Source organism: Zootoca vivipara, chromosome 4 (assembly GCF_965207765.1).
Source record: "Zootoca vivipara chromosome 4, rZooViv2.hap1.1, whole genome shotgun sequence".
In the NCBI taxonomy this organism is placed as follows: domain Eukaryota; kingdom Metazoa; phylum Chordata; class Lepidosauria; order Squamata; family Lacertidae; genus Zootoca; species Zootoca vivipara.
The window spans coordinates 55,834,311-55,860,596 of record NC_142587.1 but is presented as its reverse complement, the minus strand read 5'-3'; the positions used below and the strand labels follow the sequence as shown (position 1 = coordinate 55,860,596).

General features: G+C 39.8%; 1 protein-coding gene across 3 annotated transcripts in view; it reads left to right on the top strand.

The window, feature by feature from the left end:
* The window catches only part of NCAM2 (neural cell adhesion molecule 2), a 200,807-nt gene that overhangs the window by 109,236 nt on the left and 65,285 nt on the right, over positions 1 to 26,286 (top strand). For all 3 annotated transcript variants that reach the window (XM_035116298.3, XM_035116299.3, XM_088667980.1), the window contains exons 5-9: positions 1,000 to 1,137; positions 2,718 to 2,835; positions 6,289 to 6,449; positions 8,519 to 8,664; positions 23,870 to 24,020. In XM_035116298.3, coding sequence (XP_034972189.2) covers positions 1,000 to 1,137; positions 2,718 to 2,835; positions 6,289 to 6,449; positions 8,519 to 8,664; positions 23,870 to 24,020 — 714 coding nt within the window. The remainder of the gene's footprint in view (positions 1 to 999; positions 1,138 to 2,717; positions 2,836 to 6,288; positions 6,450 to 8,518; positions 8,665 to 23,869; positions 24,021 to 26,286) is intronic.

Here is a 26,286-nt window from a genome sequence, read left to right as displayed (position 1 = left end):
ACACCTTCCTCCCCCCAGGGCTGCAACACTTCAATAGGAAGGTACTGCAACTGGGGCTTTCAATAGAACTCCTCCGCTCAATGTCCTTACAATCTGCCAAAGCCACAGTCATTACTAGGTTGTGGGACATTGAGAGACAGGATCTTATAGCGGCAGCAGGCACAACATGTTCCCCCCTTCTTTTCCACCTCCCGTGGGCTCATGAAACAAAACCTAACTATCTTGACTTCCTACTGAACCCACAGGAAAGAAGGGCATTTTCGTTGGCCAGGTTCAATGCAAATCCATCGAACCTCCTGTGGGGAAGATTCTCGGGCAGGGCGAAGGATGAGAGGATCTGTCCGTGTCATGACCCTCAGGTGGAAAGCCTTCCACATATGGTTTTTCATTGTAACCTTTACGTCGACCTTCGTCAACGGTTCCTGGACCGGCTCTGCATTCCCAGAGGGAGACCAGAGCGGGAAATCTTGCGGTTCCTCTTGCTGGGGAAGGACCCGGTCCTCACCGAGATGGTGGCTCAATATCTTAATTTACTATTTTCTCGGCGTTGTACTCTGCAGTCGTCTGAGTCGCCGGAAGCCCCATTGTCGTGAAAGCGGATGGCGGATTATTCCCTTCCCTCTCTTGGCACAGCGTTTGCCACAGTGACAGTTTTAATCTGTTATTATTTTGTATGCGAGTTTGTTTGATGCCAATAAAGGTTTTACTTACTTACAGTTACATTTTCAGGTGGTATCTGGAAAGCAAAAATGCATGTTTGCATGAGCTGCTGTTTATAAGAGGTACATTTGTTAAAAAAAATTTAAAAGACACCATGAAGCATTTGATATAGGATAACTGAGCTTCTAGGATTACATTTTACTTGTAAATTGAAATATGTTTTGTTGATGAGCTCTCTGATAGTGTAGCAGAATAGCTTAAATCTTTTCAATTCACAACCATGTTTACAGCAGTGCCTTCACTTACTGATACTATTTTATCTCTTACATGCCTTTCCAGATAGGTTTGCCATGCTGCCAAACAATAATCTTCAAATTCTTAAAATCAATAAAAGTGATGAAGGTGTTTACAGATGTGAAGGAAGAGTAGAAGCCAGAGGGGAAATCGACTTTCGGGATATCATTGTACTTGTAAACGGTAAGGAGCAAAACTGAACAGTTCTCAACACACACACACACACACACACACAGAGAGAGAGAGAGAGAGAGAGAGAGAGAGAGAGAGAGAGAGAGAGAGAATAGTCTACCATTGAGTTCACGTTCCAGCTTATAATAGATATTGGGCTAGATGTTATATTGAGAAAACCTTCACTCATAGAATTCAGAATAATCAAGGATTCAATATTATGCTCATTACTGTAGCAACTTTATCAGCTTGTTAAATTACACCTTAAGACTTTCATTTAATGATGCGGCAACCAAACACAAACACACAAACATATGTATAAAATCTAATGTCTGTGACTATTGTTGTGCACCTAAAGTTTACATGTGACCAGGGTTGTAGTCATTTATTACATACATGTATCCACGAAAACCCTATATTTTAAATAGTCTTCAGTTTAGTAGAAGTATCTTGATTAAAACGATAGGCGTAGGCCTGGGTCCAAAGGTGCCCTGCATAAGCTGAAAGGCAGTTCCATACTAGGAAGGTGGCAGTGCTGCAATGAATCATCTTCTATGATTTTGTTAGATACAACTGTACAGTGGTACCTCTGGTTAAGAACTTAAGAACTTCATTCATTCCGGAGGTCTGTTCTTAACCTGAAACTATTCTTAACCTGAGGCACCACATGCAGACATAGTATAATAAAAAATAAAGTAGTAAAAAGATATTAGTGACCACCCTGAGATATTGTTGTGGCTACAAAACCAATCTTTGAGCTCATTAGCCTGAGCAGACCAGGAAAGAAACTTCCCTATAGCATGAATGCCTTCATTATTCTCAAAGGTATGATGTTTCTGGTGCCTGTAGTTCCCTCCATTCCTTGAAAGGTTTGGCTTTGGGGAGTAGGGGTCAGCTATTGGCTAGGAGCCTCAGCAAACTCAGCCAACAGGGTTGATAGCAGGCTGTAGTCATCTAAAGGACACTACTCAAAGTAAGAGGAGTGTTATTTTAATAAACATAGTGCACCAAACAAAAAAATTAAAAGGCATTATGTTTCATATGTTTTGATGTTTACAAATTTGTGTGGAATATGTAGTTAGCAATTAATTGCAATTCATTTGAAGTGATTACGGTAGATATTTAAATCTAAGGTGCTATTGTTAAGGCATTTTTCCTGTTTCCAGTAATGAATTCCTTAAAGCATTTGTACTGCTCTAACCTTTAAAAAACTATCATGCATTTATGTCAAAAAATCATGATACATTTTTAATTTTAAAAGGGCATCAAAATGCTAAGAGTTAACAGTTTAGAGCTTAACAATTAAGGTTTAAACATGCATGATTTCTTCTGATAGAAGTACTGTAGTTAACTCTGAATGTACTAAACTGAAACTAAAAACTGCTAATATTCTTGATGAAAGTAAAATCAGGTATTATCACAAAATGTTTTCAGGAAGATAAGTAACTGAATTTTACTTAAACAAACTTATCCATTGGCCTCATTTATGGTTTGAAAACGAAATGGTTATAGCAAAGTTACTTTAAGGAGCAAGAGGAATCTGTGTGCTTTCAGTTATCTAACCTTACATCAATTTTCCATATTTTCTTCAGTTCCTCCAGCTATCACATTGCTACAGAAGTCCTTTAATGCCACAGCAGATCGAGGAGAGTCAATTACATTATTCTGCAGAGCCATGGGTTCTCCTGAACCTGAAATCAATTGGTATAGGTAAGTTAAGTTAAAATATATGCAACAGAGATATTTCAAATACAGTATACATTTGAATATTGAAGTGAAAATGAACCTTTGAGCTCATAGGGATTTGTTTTCTTTTTAAAGGGTCACTAATTGAGCAGGTTTGTTGTTCTTGTTTTTGCTTTATTCCTGATGGAAATGTCATGGAATTGGACTCTGTGCTATCTGAAACCATCAAAATAAACATAAAACATTGTCTGAAGGCTGTAAATACAAGAAAGACACAGACCATAAAATATTATTCACTTTGTTTATATCTGAGCTACACTGCCAAAGTGGATAGTGCTTCAGCCAAGCTGGGGAGAGGCAAAAGTTCAGACTTTCATATTCAGTGTGGTCATAAGCTTGTCTACCCAGCAGTACATCCAGAAAAGTCTCCAGGGACTGAGGGGTGCAATACACACACCCCAATCTGCTGTACTGTAGATGGAGACGAGAGCAGTTCTGGAGGCCTTTCATCATGTGCAGCTCTCCATTCTACCCAGTGAAAGTGTGGCTGGGTTGTTTCTCTTACCCTTTTTCACTGAGGTGGTTTGGGCCTCCATCATTTTGCATGCAAATCTTCAGTGCCCATTGGATGTAGAATACAAGCTTCTGACATCCTAGCAATTTGAAAGCACGGCAGTGCAAGTAGATAAATGGGTACCGCTGCGGTGGGAAGGTATATGGAATTTCTGTGCACTCTGGTTTCCATCATGGTGTCCCATTGCACCAGAAGCGGTTTAGTCCTGCTGGCCACATGACCCCTTGGCCTGAAGCAAGATGAGCGCCTTATCCCATAGTCGCCTTTGATTGGACTTAGCTGTCCAGAGATCCTTTACCTTACCTTTTTAGAATATAAGTTCAGTTGTATTCCCACATATGGATAAGGTAATTTGTTTAGAAACATTGCTACAGAGAATATAAATAATGCAGTCCATGATCAAACTTTATTTCTATTTACTAATCCTCTTGATGAGAGATGCTTTCTTTTCCAGAAAACATTTTGTTGGGATTCTGTCCCATATCTCATATTTCTCTCATATGCAAAATTGTAATGAGCAAAGAGATGCTTAAGAGAAAAGTCAATAAAAAATCTGAGTTTTTCTGTCTAAACAAGTATTTCCAGTAGTGTGTGCAGAAGCATACTCCTTCTCAACGCCGCTTCTGCAATTTTGAACATGAAAAATCTGTCTCAGGTATTGCATAAAAATACCATTTCGTTATGTTAAAAGCACGAGGGGTCATCTCTCAGGGAAGTTATTTTACCAACTTTTTTCTTTCTGCTTATCTATTTAAATAAATATTATAAAAGCTGTAGTTTGCAAACTGATGCAGTTTGCACATAGATGCATAGATTTTAAAAGGAAAGGGGTGAAATTCCAGTACTATACTCACTCTAGCATGAAATTATTCATAGCAATATTTTTTTCAATGTTGAGAATCACAGTAGTAGACTTGTACATGCTATTTTTATAGTGCCCACCTGTATATAAACTGCTGGATGAGATCTCTTCTGCTCACGGGAAGGGTTGAAATCTGACCTTATGGATCTTTCTACAGAAAAGTTCCTTCATAGATAGAAGCAACTAAATCAACAGATTTTATCAAAACGTTATTTTCAATGGCAATTATTGAGTGAAAAGAAGTCCCCTTGATAACATCTTTAAAAAAATTCTGAGGCTTATCTTTCAAAAATGTAAATAGATGCCTTCTTTTAGTATTGTTCGTTTTCTTAAATTATTAATCTCTTGAAGAATTCTTTGCAATCTCAGCTGTTGGTATTCAGATCCTTGTTTCCTGACATAAGCAGAACTTCCTATTTCCTCAGGGAAATTCCCCACCCCTATTTGCCTGTTTGAGGACGGCATGTTTTGGAGTATAAAGCTTTCTTTTAAAGATGAAAATAACCAGTATTTAGCTGTGGGGGTTTATTTTTGGTTTGGTTTTTAAATTTTCTTTTTCTTCCCATATCCTTGAAGAAATATTCTGCATGGTGTGAGCAGTTATAATTTGCAACAATGAAGCAGGATTGTTGCTAATATTGCAGGTTTTCTCTTCCTCCTACTACAACAACATAATGTCCCTTTTGCTTAAATTGTAATCCCTTTGGCATTTGGTATACAGTGGAACCTCGGTTTATGAACACCTCGGTTTATGAACACCTCGGTTTACGAACGCCGCGGACCCATCTGGAACGGATTAATTCACTTTCCATTACTTTCAATGGGAAAGTTCGCTTCAGTTTATGAACGCTTCAGTTTATGAACAGACTTCTGGAACCAATTACACCCATGCTTCGGGTTAAGTACGCTTCAGCTTGAGTACTCTGTGGACCCGTCTGGAACGGATTAATCCACTTTCCATTACTTTCAATGGGAAAGTTCGCTTCAGTTTATGAACGCTTCAGTTTAAGTACTCTGCGGACCATCTGGAACAGATTAATCCACTTTCCATTACTTTCAGTAGGAAAGTTCGTGTCAGTTTATGAACGCTTCAGTTTATGAACAGACTTCCGGAAGCAATTGTGTTCATAAATCGAGGTACCACTGTATTGAGTATAGTAGGAGAGAAATAGCTAACACAAGCTTTCAAAATGTATTCATATTTATTCACACCAGTGGCCATGGTGTAACACAAGAACAAATGTCACTGGACACGTCACCCCACCCCACCCATGTGCTTCCATGATATTTCCAGGGCTGCAAACTGATTTATATTTCTAGAAAAAATTAACATGTAAATTAATGCTAAACTTCTGCTATATTCCAGTAGATTTCCAAAAGTTGCTTTTATGCCATGTCAAAGGTCTCATAAAACATGAAAATTAACAGGTATGGCAATGACAGGAAGACCTAATAAAGTGCTGCCTGAATGGAGCCTATGAAAGTACATCTATTCTGTTAGTTGTTCGATTTTGTGATTGGCCACAAAATTGGCCACAGGTCATGATGAAGTGACTCTGGGTAGTAAGTTCAGTAGTACAGTGAGAATATATTTAAATTCTCGTGACTGGAGGCATACACCCAGTAAGAAGGTTGGAATGTGTGAGGTTATATTGAATTTACCTGAAACTAATAAATAATTTGACCTCAGGAGATAGGTAATTAATTTGCATAGTCCTCAATTATTCAGTGAGCCCTCTTAAAATGAATTGCCTTGCAAAAATAAAAAAACACTGTACATTTGCAAGTGAACCAAGAAATTGTGTGTTACTATTGACACTAGTATGCTATGTACTAGAAATGATCGTGGATATATTCGTATTCTTATTTATCATTATTTATTTATTTATTTATTTATTTATTTATTTATTTAATATGTTAGTCACTTTATCTTGCCCAAGACATCCCAAATAATAACAGTGATATTGTTTTGAAATGCTTGCCTGTTTTAGATCAGATGATAAAGTATGCTTTGTGCTTATAAATCATTTTCGTCTCTCAGGAAAGGAAAACGCATTGAGGAAAATGAAAAATACGCACTGAGGGGAAGCAATACAGAACTGACCATTAGAGATATCAAAAATATTGATGCTGGACCTTACATCTGTGAAGCAAGAAATAAAGCGGGAAAGATGACAAATCAGACAATTCTTCAAGTTTTTGGTAAGTATTGCTTGCTATATCTACCTTTGAACTCTGTTCAAAATTAGAGTACATATTCTAATTATTGTTGTATTGTTAAAGTTGCCACTGAATTTCACATAAAGATTTCAGACAAATTTGGAGGTCCTGTGCAAGGGTGTATGGCAGGCATAGGCAAACTCGGCCCTCCAGATGTTTTGGGACTACAACCCCCATCATCCCTGACCACTGGTCTTGTTAGCTAAGGGTGATGGGAATTGCAGTCCCAAAACATCTGGAAGCCTGAGCTTGCCTATGCCTGATGTATGACATATGTCCAAGTTGCCAGAAATGTCACCTAAGGTGGGGGGGGGGGGAGAATAAGCAAACTTGTAAACTCTGAGGAGTTTTAAAGGAAACTTAGATTTTCCATAAGGCAACATATCTCAGGGAATGGGGATTATAATATTGTGATTCTCCTCCCAGCCCTGATGCTAATCCCCAAGGATTCATTAGGATAACCTAGGGGAGGGACAATGATGCTATAACCTGCCATTATTTCTAACGCTGAATTTGAGTAGCTTAGTGCCTGTCAGGTTGGCAAAAATGCAGGACCACCCAGAGACATTACCCCTTTTCCTGCTTTATTGTAGCCAAGCACTCTGATTTGAAACTAGAAGATAGCTCCAAATGCCTTTAGCATTATTTAACACAGTGAGGGAAATGTTTCAAAGGAGTAGGAAATCCCCACCCCATCTTTATCTTGAAAAACACCCCTCCCCCCATTTCCTCAGTAAGCACAAACAGCACTATGAGAATCCTGTGGCAGTTAACTGAAGCATTGAAGAAGACCACTTTTTTAAAGTTATATGGGTTTGCTGCAACTTTTTTTTTCTAAATTTGAAATACAACTTTCATTCTTTTAGTAAAATCACACACCGAAACCAACAATTTCCAGTTTCATTTATTCAATGGCTATCTTTTCTTTTCTTTTCTAGTTTACATGTACTCACAGCCTTACAAAAAGTATGATCTGATTAGTGCTAGAAGGGGACTTGAATTATTGCTAAATTTTAGATTTTGAAAGAGGAAACACCCAGGCTTCCCCACCTCTGATTTAATGTATTACTATTCTACAAGATTCTTTGTTGTCAACGACATGTATTCCTTGTATTTTCAAATTTGTAATGGTTGCCAAATGAATAAATCTGATTAGTTTAGTCGACTATGTTAAATTCTTTTCTTTTGTAAGTTACAAGCCTGTTTCAGAAATTCACTTGGTTTCACAGCAGTTAATGTTTTCATCACCTGTATGGGTTTAACACTAAACAATGTCTGCCTGTGCACCTAAAATCCGCTAGCTTTGGATGTCTACTGTGATGAAAGCTAGACCACACATGTGCAGAATTTCATTTATCATAGGCACTCAATTGGTAATACATTTGAGTAAAATAAATTTGGCATAGTTACCTGCAGAAACCAGTTAATAGCAAATTTCTATAAGAGGAAGGCCCTGGGGCACTGATGCGCTTCCAATAATGCCCTTTCTCTCTGTGTGTCCTGCTAAATATTTATGTCTGTTCAGAACAAAAAATATATGTTTTCCAATTGTCAAGTACTCTTCCTTGCATTCCACTGCTAGGGGAGACTTGAAGTTATGCATGATAGAGCAGGCATAGGCAAACTCGGCCCTCCAGATGTTTTGGGACTACAACTCCCATCATCCCTAGCTAACAGGACCAGTGGTCAGAGATGATGGGAGTTGTAGCCCCAAAACATCTGGAGGGCCGAGTTTGCCTATGCCTATGCTCCATGCTGCAACCTTCTTGTGGAATCCCACCCACCCAACACTAACATAGTGCCAAGTGAAGGCATACACACTCATCCTTTTTAGTTAGTGTTTTAGTCTTTTCCTCTGCTTAGTTGTTGAGTTGCTCTTTTGTTCCCTGATGCTTTCTTTTATTATTGTCTTTTAATAATTTATTTTATGTTGTATCGTCATTGGTATTGGTACCAATGAAAGGTAGCTTATAAATCTTCCAGCTAAACAAATAGCATTGTTCATATTTATTCAAATCAAGAATGAATAATATAAATTATATTTCTAACAGTACAGCCTCAAATAATACAACTTAAAAATGAAACTACCTTTGAAAATGGCCAAGCTACCCTCATATGTGAGGCAGAAGGAGAACCTGTCCCTGAAATTACTTGGAAAAGAGCAATTGATGGAATCACATTCTCTGAAGGTGACAAGGTAAAATCCCTTGATTATTATTTTTTAAGAATCAGGATTATGTTGAATGAAGGCTAAATATATCTCTTTATTACTGGGAAAAAATGGGGATGGGGGAAAGGTGTAATACCAATATAACTTTGAGTCTGGCACTTTTATATATTTATACGATAGTGTGGGAATTGCAATTTTCCAGCAGAGAGGAAAATAAAGAGAAAATACTTAACCACAGCAGTTCCACAGACTTTAAGGGAAATGGTCTTCCTTGAAACTTGTTTTCTGGACAGAGATCAGACAATCCAAAATAAGGGAACATTTTTTAAGAATGCAGTCCTATATCCACTTACAGGGAGTAAGTGCTATTGAATTCAGTAAGATTTGCTTCTGAATAAGCATGGGTAAGAATACTTTGTTAATCTCTTAAAAATTTCCTGCTGAAATTATACAGGACATTTCTCTACATTTCCCCAGTAATTTAGAATGTCAGTATTTCCCCTTTAAACATGCTGCCTTGATATGCTTTATCTAGGTATAATCCTGAAGACAAACTGCAGGACGAAGTGTTCTCTTCAAAATCTGTAGGGCTTGTCACATTGAGTATTTTGTGGATAATTTGAACATATTATTATGAGAAAGAACTATCTAGTTATGTGACTATACAGAATCCCCATTGTCTTCAGATTTGGGGCTATTTGTAATATGATATTGTTTTGATGGATCTTGTTGGGAATGCAAGAGAATATGGAAAGAACGGGTTGTAAGATACCTAACTATAAAGATATATCTATAAAGATTATATTGGAAATATGAAATTTTATAGCTGCTGGAAATGAGTAAGACGTGGTATTGAGAATGACTTCTCATGGCAAGTTCCAGTCTTCATATTTATGTACAATTCTCCATTAACCCTAGTCCCAGCACATATTCCCTTACTTGCTACCAACCAACTCCTTGCAGCTCTGAATTCTTTTTTCCCACTGCTTTAGTTATTATTAATTATTTTGTTGGACCTGTTTGCTGGTGTTTTTAATGTAGTTTTATGAGCTTATTGAACATTGCTTGTTTTATACCATAACACTCTTTGAGAGTATTAAGATAATAAAGCAAGAGGTGAATACTAAAGAAAACAATTATATGTGTGTACTACTATACTTTTTAAAATTCTCTTAATGTCTTGAATCTTCCACTAGAATTCTTCTAATAGTGACCTCTTTGAATTATAGCAAATTTTATATGATACCCATGCCTTGTGTGAAGATAAATATGTTCCACAAATAAGATAGATGTCCTTTGGGGAATTTATGTATACTCCTGATTTGGCTTATATCCCAGAACTAGAAACATGAGGCCTCAAGCTGTGTAAGGAGGATGACCATACCCTTAATGATGTAACTTCTCCATAGTAAAAGACTAGAAATATTAACATTTTACATACAATGTTGCCTCTAGCTGCAAGGCATACATGACACTTACTGGCAACATTTAAGGCTTGTGGTACACAATACAGCAATACAACATGGTATCAGATTTCATTGCTATTATTGCAAAGTCGAATGTCCTGTACACCACTGTAGATATGATTCCTCTCATAAATTGTTATTCTTTATAGCAACTGGCAAAGTTTATCTTGCATGTGCTAGTATACTTTGAGAAGGTGGTTGAAACTATGCACTTCCAAGGATTGTGCTTATTTTGAAGATGTTGGTTTTTTCTGTTTGGAGCTGTTCTTTACGGTGATCTCAGCTGAGTTGGTTATGCCTATTAAACATACTCTCATGAGTATTTTACTGGGTATAAAATGGTGTTATTTGGAATTGGGCTTTCTTTGCTTCTGCCTTTCTGGCTTTTGTTGACTCTGTCCTTGAACTTTACTGTAATAAGTTTTTCAATACATGTTCTCATCCTGTTTCTTCTAGACCATCTGATGGTGATGCAAAGAATAGAATCCAAAATAGAATCATGTAAAGAAATCCTGAAGGAAATGACTACTCTTGATCTAGAAAAAGATTTGCAAAGCAGTTGTTTTCAACTCATTTTGAAAAGATATCAGAGTAGCAAGGGCTGACCAGGTCAGCCTACAGGGCGGGGAGATCTCTTTCTTTTTTTCTTTTTAAAAATCCACCCATGTCCAATTAAGTTTTGTTTTTTGTTTACAGTTGAGATGAAAGGAGCTAGGGCATTTTTATTGCGAGAGGACCAATAAGTACTTTAATATATTACCAGGGTACTCAGTTAAATGACCTGGCAAGGTTTTTCATTGTCAGTTTCAATAGGTTTCCAGTCCTGTGCACTGTGTAAATAATTGTAAGGTTATGACTAGCATGTCAAATATGGGGAAATTAACAGTGTACAGTAGACCTTAATTTATATCACTTGACTCTAATGTACCACATTGTATTATACAAGCAATCTATATTCCTTTCCCTCCGGCCATTGAACCTCACAGGGGATAGGCTGTAAAATACCTGGTCATTCTGTAATGTGCTAACCTATTACTATGGTGCAAGTCCTATCCTTTTATTTTCTTGGAATTTAATGTGAAGTATGTTTCTGTTTGTTGCAATTTTTATAGGTTCTGTTTATTTCTGCTGTTGAAACTATTGTAATTACTATACAAGAACATCAGTAGAAGGGATAGAGTTAAACAGGGGAGACTGAGAACTAAATGGGGGGCATGATTTCACTTTATAAAGAAGCCCCCCCCCATTACTAGCCTGCTAATAGTCTTGTGAAGTCATTTCTTCCACAGCAAGCATGGAAACAGCAGACAATACCCTCTTAACAGACTAGTAAAAGAAAATTGGTTTATATCAATCAGGCTGCTGGAGAAATTTGTTTCTCCACTCAGCCAAGCAGCATACTCACTGTCTTGCAATTCCACACATTTACTGCATGGAATTCTTTATCACATATGGCTACCAGTCAAGTCATTAAAGGAGCTCTAGATCCAAACTTTGTGTCAGTATCACATTTTTCTGCATACATAAAATTGCCACTGGTTACAAATCACAAAACCTTAGGCATGTTTGAATGCAGCTGAAAAAGCATATGCACATACATGCTGAAAGGTTGAATATCAAATGTGATCTACTGGATAACTGAAAAGAAGTGGGGTGGTATACGTTTTTAACTGCAAGTGCTGTTTTCCCTTAAATTCAGCACCAGTCTTAGTACGGTACATCATCTTAAGTGAATTTTGGACTGTATTGTGATGGCAAATACTGCTTTAGATTACTAAAAATGACATTTTTTATTCATGTCTCCAAGTGCTACCACAGCATGAACTTACTAATCAGTGATTAAATGATACTGTGATACGTATCAGTAATCCACCAAGAACCATTTTTTTGCATCCTCCCCCCAATAATAATAATAATAATAATAATTGTGCATTTGTAAATATAGTTGGCATGGTTGCCAGTACAAATGCACTGATAATACATGAAATAAAATAATATGAAAAATATACTTAATACATTAAAGAGCATTATCAAATATTTATTTTACATCTTTGTAGCTTGTTAAAGGTGATGTTTAATAAGGCCATGTGTGCTCATGATTCTTGCAAGTGTAATAACATGATCAGTGAAACTGACCTTTTTAAGACATTGTTGGTTATTATGACTGATATATCCAACTAAGTCATATCCAGAGCATTTAAAATTAATGGACAAGTTATTTGATTCTGAGTATGAAAAATGAAGGGTAACATCCTATTATTAATTAATTACATTTTATCTTGCACTTCTTCCCAAAGGAGCCCAATATGCAGAACTTTCGTGGCTCTAATTTTATCACAAATGTGTCTTCTGATCAGAAACCTGTAGATGCGTTTTTATTTTTCTAGCTCCATAAAAAATATGTAGAAATGTTATGGTTGTACTTTTTATTCATTTGTAGAACTCTTATAGTAATTCTTACAGAATTCTGCTTTGTCATCTTCATTTCCACACCCTTTTGTTCAAGAAATTTAGTTTCCTATACAGTAATTTCCTCCCTATCTCAAGCCTCTATATTTTAAACACTTGCAGATTGTTCAAAATAGTCTAATTGCACAGATTAATGAAAACTGAAGCATTAGATTATACTGAGCTGCTTTCGAAACACCAGTGGAAACATCTTGCATTTTTATCTTGTGAACCGCCCTGAGATCTTTTGATGAAAGGTGGTATATAAATCTAATAAATAAATAAATAATAAACATAAAGGATAGAATCCAGCTGATGTTGCTCCACTAATGGAGACCTTAGTCAATTGAACAGGGAAGGAGCTGATTTCTATTTTGCCTCCCTGCAGCTTCTTACACCCCTATGTGTTCTGTACGGTTGGAATTTTCAGAGCAGTTTTTGACAGTACCTGATATCATATTTCAGTGAAGTTTTTAGTATCCTTATATCAATATAGTTCCCTTTATTTTTTCTGTTCAGTATGATTACTGATGCTTCTTTACTTTCTTTTAGCAATAAAACAACATTTAAAGTATCATTTTTCTTCATTATTTTCCTTTTTTACCTTCCTACAATTACAGGCGCACCAACGCCGGCTCTTTCAAGAACAGAAGAAGTAGTATTGGGTTTGGTATGTACAATGCCCTGTGTCACCTCTTTCTATAACCAACCAAAATGTTGCATGAAAACACCAGCATAAAGCAGTGATTAATCATGTCTCATATTGCTACCATTTCTTAAATTATGTCTCATGTCCTTTAGAAATTACTTATTGTACCTGTATGTAATGATAATTATCAGGCAATTTTCAGTACATACCAAGTGATATTTCTACTTTGAAATCTTTAAAATTAGCTGCTATGTCTACAGATGGACAGAAAGCCAAAGCAACAAAACAGCTTTCCTTCAGGATTAGATTTCATATAATGACCTAAATACTGATCAACTCTTAAATGGGTGACTACAAATTATTTCTTCCCTTTGAAGGGGGAAAGTATATAAACCCATTAAGGAAATTGTAGCATGTTGCAATGATTAGTACCTGCGTGAAACTGAGAAATAAACTGCACTTATAGACTCCATTCAAGGTCTTTCATTTAGGGGGAAAATCACAATCAAATGCAAGACTCAGATGTAACATGACTGAATCAGTGCACAATAAGGAATATACATATGGCAATACTCTGGAATTTTCTGCTGTTTCCAACAGGTGCATGGATAGAATACATTTACCAGAAGAATGTGGGGAATGTTGTGAATGTTGCATCCATAACCCAGAAGGGAGCTTCCCTCAGCTTCTCCACATTGGTGGCTGTTGTGAATAACAGCCCTTGCTCATCAAAGGTAGCTTTCAGCCTAGGAAGTCTTGGCCATCTGTTTCAACTTCTGGAATTTTCATAACACCTTCAATTCAGATTAGCACTTTTTGTCTCCATTGCTTTTCTTCTACTTGAGGAACAAGCTTACTGCTAGAGTTGATCTACCTTGTGTCTGACAGTGAAGCCTGACTTGCAAGTGTCTGTACTGTTTTATTTATCTCTCCTGTGGATGCTAGTTCATCAACCATACAACATGCAATACATTTCTTGGCAAACAGATATATTTCATGGACTTCAAATACAGTGCTGTTTAATCAGGATTCTGGATCCTTTTGAAAATCAGTAAAATCTGGTCCTGAAAACATGAGTAAACCATATATTTGACTTTCTCAGCCAGCTACCTTTTGCCTGCTGAACTAAACAGCAGCTGAATTAAATAGTAGCAGTGAAGAACTAAGTATACGATTGAGGCATCATCTTGCTTTGGCTCTCCTACCATCTATACTTGTGGCAATTATAGGTACTCAATTCCTGATGACTGCTATTAATAAATATTGCCTTTTTGAGGGGGACAGATTGTAGTACAATCAAGAAACCAATATTGTCATATACATCATACATTTGAGAAATGGCAGTATTATACATACTGGGGCTCTATTTCCTGTCATTATAGCTGGTGACACATGGCATTCTTTAGATCTAAACCAAGTGAACATGTTGATAACAGAAATGCATTTGAGAATGCATTATGGCTACGAACATCAACCTATAGTGCAATAGTTATGTAGTTGTTATACAGAATTCTAAAAATAACAGTAATTCAAACTTTTACTCAGGAACAAATAAAAGTGCCACCGTCTTTTCTGAATTTTATTTCTTTGTAAATAATTTTGTTCTAGTCCTTTAACTCTGTCATGTAATTGTCTGTGGAAATTTACGTATGGACACTGAGATCTCTACAAAAGAAGACAAGCTTATTAAAGATATTGTAATCCAAGTACTGTAGCCATTACAGCTTACAGCTCTTCTCACATTGTATATTATCCTCCATCTAATTAAAAATGATCAATATGAGAACTTTATGATGTTATCCCTTTTACTGCAAAAAAGAACCATAGATTTTAATGCAACAACGCATATATTGCTGGTTATACAAATCACCTGGGTTGCTTTTCTTTGACTTACTTAAATGAGTTAATTATTTATTTAATAAAATCATTTCTAGACTGATTGCCATCCAAAAATCCTGAAGATGTTTGCATAAAAGAATTACAGAGCTGAAACAAAAACTCTTGAAACTAACACTCAAATTTATTGAATATATTTTGAATACAATTCTGAGTAAGATTTCTGGAAGTGGATTGAAATTCTGCTGAAGGACTACAGTCTCTCATAGGCAGTCTCCCAGAGCTCACATGCCAGTGGTGGGTAGGGACAGAGGCAGACTAACAGATGGGACTGTTACCTTTGCCCAGTAGCCTACATCCCTGTCGTGTCTGCTCTTATTTTCCTTTCCCCTGTGTAGTGTCAAATCCACCTTATCCAGTGCAGCCCTTCATGCCCACCAAGAGTTTCTCCTGAGAGTTGGAGGACCCTCTGAACAGTATGGAATATATACAGGGTTTCAATTGGTAGAAAGGATTGCTTAGGCTACAGCAAGTCCACTGTTGGATATAACCCTTTGAAAGTAAATTGGACAGCTTTCTGACCCTATTATATTGAGTCTGATCCTTATTCTTAAAATAAAAGTGTTCTTCTATGTCTGTTTATCATATTTATATCTATATTCTTAGCCTTATTTTGATGCTATTGTTTTGCTTACAGTACAATCCTATGCATGCTTGCTCAGAAGTAAGTCCTAGACTTACTTATGGGTGAATATGCATAGTATTGCATAACTGTATTTTAATGATGTTTTCCTCACATAATTTCATTTTGTAAACTGCCTTGAGGTTGTTTTTTTTTAAAGAATATATATATGTATTTTTGCAATAAACAAATACAATATGTATAGTTAAATTCAATATTGTGGATGGAGAAAATGTTTGTTTCTACTAGTAACAAAACTACATTTGTTGTGTTATTTTATATTAGATTTTATGCAACATATTCATGAAATGTACCGTATTTCTTTTTGCATTGGAAGTGGTGACAATGTGTGAAAAAGTATTACAGCTTTGTAGTCAAATATTAGTTTATTTAACAACATAACTCAAATGATAGGTCTATATATACCTTTAGCTTTTATTATTAAAACAAATGAAAGTCTTTTAAAAAACCATGTCCAGTCTCAAGGAATGTTAAGCAAAATAAGTCCTAGGTAGCCTGTGGATATCCATATTATAGGGGCAAAAGTTGAAATGAAATTTCTAAAATTTCCTTTGTGTAATCACCACCATTCCTTCAACCTTTTATGGCTTTTGTTCTAGTCACAGGGCTTTGGGTGTAAGAACTTCCCTTTTAATTTGAATAGTGGTTACCATTCATTGTTAGATTCCCCTTGAGCGTGTAGTGATCCTCACCAATTAATGTAAACAGGAAGCACATACTCCACATGTATATCAAAGTACCCATGGACACTGGTTCAGGGACGATTCATTTTATTTATTTATATGCTCAGTAAGGGCCCAGAAATCCATATGTAGCACATAAATAATGTATTTATATATGCTAATGTATCAAATATAAATAAATAAATAAATGAATAAATAAAAAGGCAAATGGGTAGCAAGATAAAAATAGCAGCTAAACCAGTGAGTTTTGTTCAGTGGGTGGAGAAGAGTAAGGCAGATCACACATCCAAACTTTATTTTTTCCTCTTTGTCTTCTGCAGCCCTTGCATGCCCTAAAAAGTCTATGGAAACAATGAAAGTGGTCAGAGGAAGTTTGTGCAAAGTTCTGCCCCAAGGTTACTTACCCCTCCCACTGTAGCCCTGTACAATATCCTGTTATATTAACTTGTTTTTCATTTATAGTCACTTTCTGGTCTTATTTTTTAAATGGTTTTTATTTTTTTAAAAATTATTGGGTAACAAAAGTACATTGTGTTTTCAGATCATAAATCCTTTTCTACAGATCAGTTATATTTGATATGAGACATTTATGTTGTAGTCAGTACCAGTATCAGGTTGGGGGAGAAGAGAGGGGGAGAGAGGGGGGAAGTAAACTTCTATTCTGTTACATAGTGATATGTGCAAGGTTTTTGTGTCTGTGACATATTGGGTAGGTTCCCTTTCTGTTCATTTATTAGTTTTCATTGGCAGTAAGAAAGATTGGAAGGTCCAGGGCATTGTCAGTTGACTTCAGATGACTGCAATGAGTTTGTTTGTGTGTGAGAGGGGGAGGGATTGCTGGGTCGAGATAGCCATATTTATTTGTATGCTGCCGGCGGGTTCTTGTTGTCTTGTTGTGCTATGTGTAATAAAGGAGAGCCACACTGGGGTTAAGGCATCCTCTTTTATTTTCCCCCATGCTAGTTTCAGTTCGTTGGTCAGACATTCACCTTCATATGATTAACATTGCATGGAGCAGGGGCGCAGGGTGATCCTCTATCTTTTTCATTCTGCTCACCCTGCTAGTCATACATTCATCAAAGGTCTGAAGAAGGGAGCCTGCTTTATGTTCTTTGGCTCATTGTGTGATTCAGAACCTTCCCATAATGTGTGAGCTGCCATTCTAATGGCAAACACAGACTGTACTGGCAGCACTACAGGCAATATAATTGGCAAGTAGTGGGTTGGCATCACAAAAGTAAGAAAGAGGTGGCTGCTCCAGGTTGGGATGGAAGAGGAATAACTGGGATGAGAACTGTCAGGGGAGTATATGGGCTGCACACAATACAAAGGGGGAAGGAATGCTAGCTTTTTTAGAGCCAGTGGTGTGTGATGGGGGAAGGATGAGTTTTGTGGGTATGATTACTTGAATGCAACTGGCAATTTTTATAGTATTTTCACTCATGTGTTTTGATATCTCTGCCATTGATTCACTGATTCATTGTTTGAGCTACACACTGTTAATCTCAGATTGCCCATCTGACAAAAACTGCAAATGCTTGCTAGGATTATTTTAATTTTTTTTATTTCTCCTGAATATATATGACCCAAAGTGTAGTCTGTAGTTTGGCTCATTGTTCAGCAAATGGTTCTGCCTGCACATTTAGTTCATGTTTTGTACTTGTGCCATAGGCGAAAGCTGATCTATTGTGATGTGTGTGGGTGGTCTTGCTTGTTTACAGGACGAGCATTAGCTGTATTCCATAGATAAGCAGATCCACCCCTTTACAGCTGGCCCTGCATAGGCACACTGGGATCTGCATATTACTGATGTATCTACCTCTCTTTCCACTCTTTACCACTTTCTTATTTCTATGGTGCAGCAGCCTTCACCCCTGTATTGCTGGGTTCTGGGTCCTAGACCTCTTGATCTGTATTCTATATTGGTCATTATAATGAGCCTGGTGGGACCTTGAGTCCTTCAGAAGGGTCACAGGCATCCCAGCACTGGATGATATCTGAATTCAGTTTTTTTTACATTTTGCCATTAGCACTGTGAGGTTGCTGTTCTGTGCCCACTTAGATGACAGACAGCCCCATTGAACTTTGAGGGACTTACATCTGAGCAGATGTATAGAATGACACTGTGAAGAAGGAGCTCTAGATCCAAACTTTGTGTCAGTATCACATTTTTCTGCATACACAAAATTGCCACTTGTTACAAATCACAAAACCTTAGGCATGTTTGAATACAGCTGAAATCAGCAGGATTTAAGTGCTTAATTGTTACCATTCATTTCAGGGGGGCTTTGGTGTGCCTTTCTCTAGACTGTATTTGCTACTGATGAATTAATTATAATTTCTGTCACAGATGGGGTGTTGGCTACTCCCGAGTAAGCACTCCACATATCCTCTGGATTTTCATAGTTTTATTGTGCATGCTATATACAGTGGTGAGATGTCTCAAATCATGTCTGCTCTGCATGGGGCAGAAGCCCACAATGGCGTCTCGTGGGCTCTGACCCCCCTTTTAAGACTCCAAACGCCCCTCCTCCTTGCTCTATGGGTCCTCCGTGGTCCCAAACCAGGCTCCTGAGGTGCCGTTCTCTCTCCTCCCTCCTTTCCAGCCCCTGCTGAAGCTAGCTCCTCCCCTGCTTCCCTGCTACCAACCTGGAGCTGAGCCACCAGGACTCTGCAGAGCCCTGGACCCGTCTTAACCCTTCCTGTTCCTGATTTGAACTCCCAGACTTGCTGCTGCTCTCCCATCTGGTGGAAGTAAGCAGAGTGGGCTGCTCTCTGCAAGCCCTCTCTCTTACATCCACCCCCCCTCCAGGCTCCCCCCCCCTTCCTGAGGCCTGGTTTGCCTGGTCTGATGTCTGTAAAGAGGGCTGGAAGCCTGACAGGTCTTCCTCCTCTGTAGTGTGTGTAAAATCCTGTTCCCCGTCGGTGCTGGGTGGCTGGTCCGTGTAGTTCCTTCCGTTGTCATCCTCCTCCTCCCTCTGGAAAATTGCTTCCGATTCCCGGAGGGCTCCTTGGGTCTGCGTCTCCCCTGCTCCCCACCTGGGATCGCCCTCCCCCTCTGTGTTCCCTGTGCTACTGACGTGTGGTGGTTTGGGTCTGTGGGAGAAAGGAGCGTGCAGTTCCAGTGTGCGGTCCTCCCCTTGCATGGTGTGCGTGGTTGCCTCCGCGTTTTGGGAAGCAGGAGTGCCCTGCCTGGCCATCAGACATTTTAACCCCCCCTCCCCCCACCGGGAGCCCGGGCTCGCTGTGGCACTGTAGACCTCCTCCTCTTCCTTTCTTTCTGGAACCTCTTGGCTGCCTTCTCCCTCCACCCTTCTGTCTAGTGTCTTTTGTGTGATTTCCTCCCCCTCCCTCCTGTCAGCGTCTTGTGTTGGATGTGTGTCACGTCCTCTGAACCTTGGGCTTTCCCTAAAGTGTGAGAGCAAAGACCTGTGACCCACGGGATGGACCTTTCTCGCTGTAGGTGCTTCCCCCCTGAAGGTGACAGGGTTGATCTGTGTCAGAACCTTGAAGGGCCCCAGCCTTCTGGGTGCCAGCTTCTTCCCCCTTCCCCCCATGGGAAGGCCTTCTGACCACAGCCAGACCCTGTCCCCTCCGTGGAAGACCTTCTCCAGTCCCCTGTGATGGTCTGCCCCCTCCTTGTAAGCCTCATTGCCCCTTGCCACGTCTCCATCCAGTTGTTGGTGTACTGTCTCCCTCCTCTCACCCCATGCCTCAATAGGAGGTCCCCCAATCTCCCCCTCCCCCTGCTCTGGGAAGGCTCTGGGGTTTCGCCCAAGACTGGCCTTACTGGGTGTGAGCCTCGTGAAGACATGTACTGCATGCCCCTCCGTGGGGTTGTCATGATATTGCTTGAGAATCTTCCCTCTGAGGGAGTCCTGGGGCATATACCGGGCATCATTGCTAAAGAGTAACCCCTCTTTCTCGGCAAGCCCTTCCCCTGCCCCCTTTTTCTCCCTCAAGTCCCTCCGTATGTTCTGGGTAAAAGTGTCCTCTTTGGTGAGTTGGCTCAGTTTCTCTTCCTGCATCCCCGCCTCTGCGTCGTTCCATCCGCCTGGGGAGCTGATGTGGTGCGATCCTGAGGATTCTCCTTCTTTCCTGCAGTGCTCCTTGCCGTCTGCATCTCCAAAGGTGAGATCTCCCCGGCGCTGGCTGCCCACAGGGTCATTGTCCATTAAGTCCAAAGCTAGCACTTCTGCGTGCTTGTTCACTGTCATCTTCCGAGAGGGGGTCTGTTGCGTGACCTCACCCTCCTGCAATTCCCGGTCGCCTACGGTCAAGACGCTCATGGGCAGCTCCCTTGGGAAAATGGGAATCTGATCCTGCTTAGCCAAGTCCACCGATAGGAAATCGTTGCTGCTGCCCCTGCGGAGAAGCCCGACTGTCTCCTGGGTCTGGCCTCTTGGCAGCTGCAGACTCACTTCCATCTCTTTGTCGTGCTGTGGGGTGTTACAGGAGGGCTCAGTTGTTGGTGCTCTGCCTGGCCCCTCCCCTCCTGATCTGGCATCCAGGCTTGTGTCTGTGCCTGCCTGCTCTCGCCATTCCTTCCTCTGGGGGCAGTGTTCCACCCAGTGGCTGGGTGCATTGTAAAGGCATCTCCCGCCTTTCTCTTCCCTCTGTTTTCCCGCGTCAGCGTTTGAAAGTACCCGCGCGCGGGCTTTGTCCCTCTGCATCACATCTGGCTGGAGGGGGCTGTGCTGTGCTGCAGCTGCCTCCCCGGGACTGTATGGGAACTTGTGGCCGCTGCCTTTCCCCTCCGTCTGTCCCCTCTGCCCGGACTCGCCTCTCAGCCTCCTGCACTTCCACGCCACCATGCCTCTCAGTCTTAGAGCCAGCTTGTGCTGAGGGTCGCCCTACAAAGTGCTGGCCCGTCCAGAGTGTCCTCTCTGCTTGTCCAGCCTCCGCTCCTCTGGCTTGGCTGTGTTCCGAGCTGCTCGGTTCACTAAGCTTGGCTTCCCCTGTGCCCGGGTGCCTACCTGGTGCTTGAGCCGTTCCATAGTTGCAGGGTGCTGGCAACTCATGCCAATCCTCCCTCGGCATCTCTCTCTTCTGCTTTAGATGCTGCCAACTTCATGCCGGCTGCTACATTTGCAGCCCTCTTCCCTCGGGGTAGCCATCAAGAGATTGTGGGCTTGCTGTCACAGATGGGGTGTTGGCTACTCCCGAGTAAGCACTCCACATATCCTCTGGATTTTCATAGTTTTATTGTGCATGCTATATACAGTGGTGAGATGTCTCAAATCATGTCTGCTCTGCATGGGGCAGAAGCCCACAATGGCGTCTCGTGGGCTCTGACCCCCCTTTTAAGACTCCAAACGCCCCTCCTCCTTGCTCTATGGGTCCTCCGTGGTCCCAAACCAGGCTCCTGAGGTGCCGTTCTCTCTCCTCCCTCCTTTCCAGCCCCTGCTGAAGCTAGCTCCTCCCCTGCTTCCCTGCTACCAACCTGGAGCTGAGCCACCAGGACTCTGCAGAGCCCTGGACCCGTCTTAACCCTTCCTGTTCCTGATTTGAACTCCCAGACTTGCTGCTGCTCTCCCATCTGGTGGAAGTAAGCAGAGTGGGCTGCTCTCTGCAAGCCCTCTCTCTTACAATTTCCTTTACAACATTGTATGCCCTTTATTATTTTTTATTGCAGAGTTTTTGAAACAAGTTCAATAAAACTACAAAATCTAAAGGCTACCTGCAGTTTCAAAGCAAATGCCTCACAAGTTTTTTTTTAAAAAAAACCAAGACATTGACTGTCTTTAGCAATTGTGTCATTATAAGAAGAAACATTTAGCCCTTCTGTTTCTTTGCACTATGCTAGACAGTTTACTTGCATTTTGTAGTTTGCACAGCCTTTAGGTACATGTAGGTCAGCATTACTCTTTTAAGTGTTTTACATCTGCATTATTCATGGATATCTTCAATATAATATGTCAATCTGATTAGAATGAAAATAACTATTACAGTATTTTCAAATCTCTTTGTGATATGTTACTTTATGTTATGAAAAAGCAGGGAACCAATTCTCAATATTCTGGTTTTACATTTGTATAATGTAACCAGAACACTTCAAATGAGGACTGCTTTATTCTATAATTTTTAAGCCATTATATTCATCAAGTAACATATACACTGTGCTTTAAGGTTGAGTGAGTGTGTCTTTCATTTTATTCACGGTCCCAGCATCAGTGTCCCATGTGTACTGAAGTGCAGGAGCAAGCCTCAGCCTCTACACTGTCCCCAAGTACCATACCGTATATAGAGCAGAAAGTATATTGTCCATGCATTTATGATGTCGAGCATGCAGTCTACATGCCTTTACATATGTAGGCCTGACCCATCCAATCTATAGTCACCAAAAATGTGAGGAGATAATCAAGATGAGCCTATATTGGTACAGACATGTGTGTAACCACTATGGAGAAGCGAGTGCAGGACAGATTGGTTTCCTGGCCAAGAGATGCCAAAATCTGTTTGCTTCCTGTCTGTGCCACTTTCTGTTTTGTTCCATAACTGCATTAATCAGAAATGTAAACATCCTCTCAAAATACGTATTTAAATGTGTATTTTTTAAAAAAAAAATCCAGAGGCTATTTAAATGTGTATTTTGATTTTATTTTAAAAAAACTCATACCAATGACAAACTTAGTTGGTCTCTAAGGTGCTACTGGAAGGAATTTTTCGATTTTATTTTTATTTTATTTTGACGGCAAACCAACACAGCTACCTACCTGTATTTTGATAATGTTTAAACTGCCAAAAATACCATTTCAGCATTCAGAGACATGCAAGTTTCACATATTAGTAATAGGAACACAGGAATGTGCCGTAGACTGACCTTAGATCATAGATCATTGGTCCATCTAGCATTGTTTATGCTGATGGGGAACAGTTTTCCAAGGTTTCAGACAAGGCCCTATGCCAACTATATGTGGAGATTCCAGGAACTACGGTATACCTGGAACTTTTTCAATAAAGCCTTTTCTCTATCATTTGGTTGCCACCATTCCATGAGACACATAGATCAGGTCATCTTGGAAAAGAAATCCACAAATATCTGTTCAAAATCTGGGAAACCCAGCCAGATGGGAAGGGTATAAATAAATTATCATCATTATTATCATTATCTGCCTCACCTGACATAGATCATTATCGCAAGGACTCTAGGAGAACCAGCCCTGTGTGAGATGGTGACTGAAACTTTAATCCTTTAACAGCATGAAGCTATTTATTTAAGGCAAAGTACAGAATAAACACTATGCAAAGTACACAATAAACACTGATGCATATATTATGGTTAAAATGCTATTTTAAAACATCCAGAATATGTCATAAGCTTTATTAAAATTGGTCTGTTTTCAAAAGAGGTATGCATTCAGATACAATTGTTAGTAGCATTTAGTACAAAATAAATTGAAGGCAAAATAAGTTACACAAAAACTTCTTTCCTGAATGTCTACAGAGCCCAGATGGCCGGGTAGAAGTCAAAGGGCAACATGGAAGATCATCACTGCACATTAAAGATGTGAAGTTGTCAGATTCGGGAAGATACGACTGTGAAGCTGCAAGTAGAATTGGAGGGCACCAAAAGAGCATGTATCTTGATATTGAATGTAAGTTCTACTTTCTCTTTCCTAAATTGTATTATGGAAGGAAAATGGGAATACACTCTTTAAAATAATTCTGATTGAAAATTCTAATTTGCCTTTAATTATTTGAGTTTAAAAAACAGAAAGTTTCCTTGTGACATAGAAAAGTTTTCATAACACTCCAGTGTACTGCATCACTGCATTCAGTATAATGTTTTTCTCTTGTGAAATAAAGTCCAATAGATAATTGGACAAATATATTGGATCCAAAATCAACCTTATCAGAGTTCCACGTATGGTTAAGGAAAGAGAGCAGCAATTAGCCATAGTCTCCAAATGTCACGACTATGCCAGGACTGCCATGAAAACCAATAAGCCGTCATGGTTTCTTCCTGTGCCATGGGCTGTCCCAATTTTAAAAGAGCTGTAGGCAAAATTGCTACTAGCTTGCAGCTCTTTCAGAGTATCTTGGCTCCTGAAGTCCTCACCTTTCTCTCCTATATAAACTACTGAGAGAAATGTTCTTAACTGTGTAGTTCACTTTGCACAGTTGCCTGTCCACCCTCTCTCAGTAATTCACACTGCCAGGGTCTCCTTGGCAAGAGGAGCATTGGGCAAGGCCCCAGAGCAAAACAGTCGCCTCAGAGCCAATGGGTGAGCAGCTGCCTCTGCATGGCTTTGCAAAGTTAGATAGTGATTTCTTTTTCTTTCTCTTTCTCTCTCCCAAACCCAGCCTTGTCTACTTGGGATTAAGCCCCATTGAGGTCACTGGGATTAGCTTTCATAGCCAGAGAGGAGCCAGGCTGGCTACAGAGAAGAGACATACACAGGGGCATGTTTTTTTTGGGGGGGGGCAGAGAAAGAGACTCTGAGGGTGAGAGGCATTGGCTACATTTCTGGAGCTGAGCACCAAGATGAGGATGCCCACCTGCAGGCTGGGCACTTGACAGGTACTGGGCAAAGCAGACATGAGGCCTTCTCTGCTTCTCCTTTGGCAGTTTGCCATACACAGTTCAGCTCCTTAAAAGCTGCCCGGGAAGCTGGAGTTTTGTGGGGTCTTTAAAAGGCTGGGAGCTACATAAATTCCGTTGGGCTGGTGTGTGTTTAAGCTTTTCATTCAATCCCTTTTGAATTTGCAAATAAATGTGTTAGGCTTTTAAAGCGCTATGCAAGCCTTTGAGCATGAGGGTGCTGTAACTCGGGAGCTTGTGTGTACCTGAGGTGTAGCCGTGTTGCACGTTAATCTCCTTTTAGCATGTGTGTATGTGTGCCGTCATCATGTATATACGGTATATGCAAAGGTAACCTTGGTCATATAGACTGACACCCCCCCCCCAGCAGAGTTAATGTCTCCATAACTGATAAATGATTTGCAAAAAAATTAGCAGGTCAGAACCCACATTTTGAGTATTATTCCTTGGAAGCCCATGGGATGTAAATTTACACTTATAACAGTCTAAAACAGGTATCTCCAAACTGTGGCTCTCCAGATGTTTTGGCCTACAACTCCCATGATGCCTAGCTAACAGGACCAGTGGTCAGGGATGATGGGAATTGTAGTCCAAAACATCTGGAGGGCCGAAGTTTGGGGATGCCTGGTCTAAAAGGGTTGTGAATCCCTTTGTATACTTTCACTGACTGGAATGCTACAGTATGTGTGTAAGATTTTGAACTTGAGAACACTTGTATTTGAACTTGGTGGAACGTACAGTATGAACCCACTGGGATAACTTGGCCACCCTTGCCTTTTTTCTTATATTCCATTGGCAGTGCACATATGTAGGGGGTACAGGGGAAGATACTGAGGTAGAATAGAATGTCCTTATTTTAATCTAAGAAATGTTGGAGGGTTAGCTGTATTATCATTTCAAGTACTGGTGTATGCCCCCACCTCCAAGCAGTGAAATAATTATTTTCCATTGGATTACTTGGACTGTAGTCCTATGAACACTTATCTGTGACTAGAATTAAGTTCCATTCACTTCTGTGGTCCTTACTTCTCAGTAGAATTGTGTTGTAAGAGACTTAGATTACTGTTTGCATTTTAAACACCTAGGTTGGCAGCACTGGACTTACATACTTAGTTTTCTTGGGATTCCTAAGGGCTGTGGTTTTGAATTTGGGATTGCCCAGGCAGGCACATTATGTGACCCATGAGAGCAGCAAAATAACCATACTGTACAATAGTGATAGGATAAAATCAGGCCAAAACTTTATTGACAACAGCAGGCAGGACAAGGGTTGGCATGGCATTGGGTCAGGATTAATTCATCATTCCACAAGCCCCAAA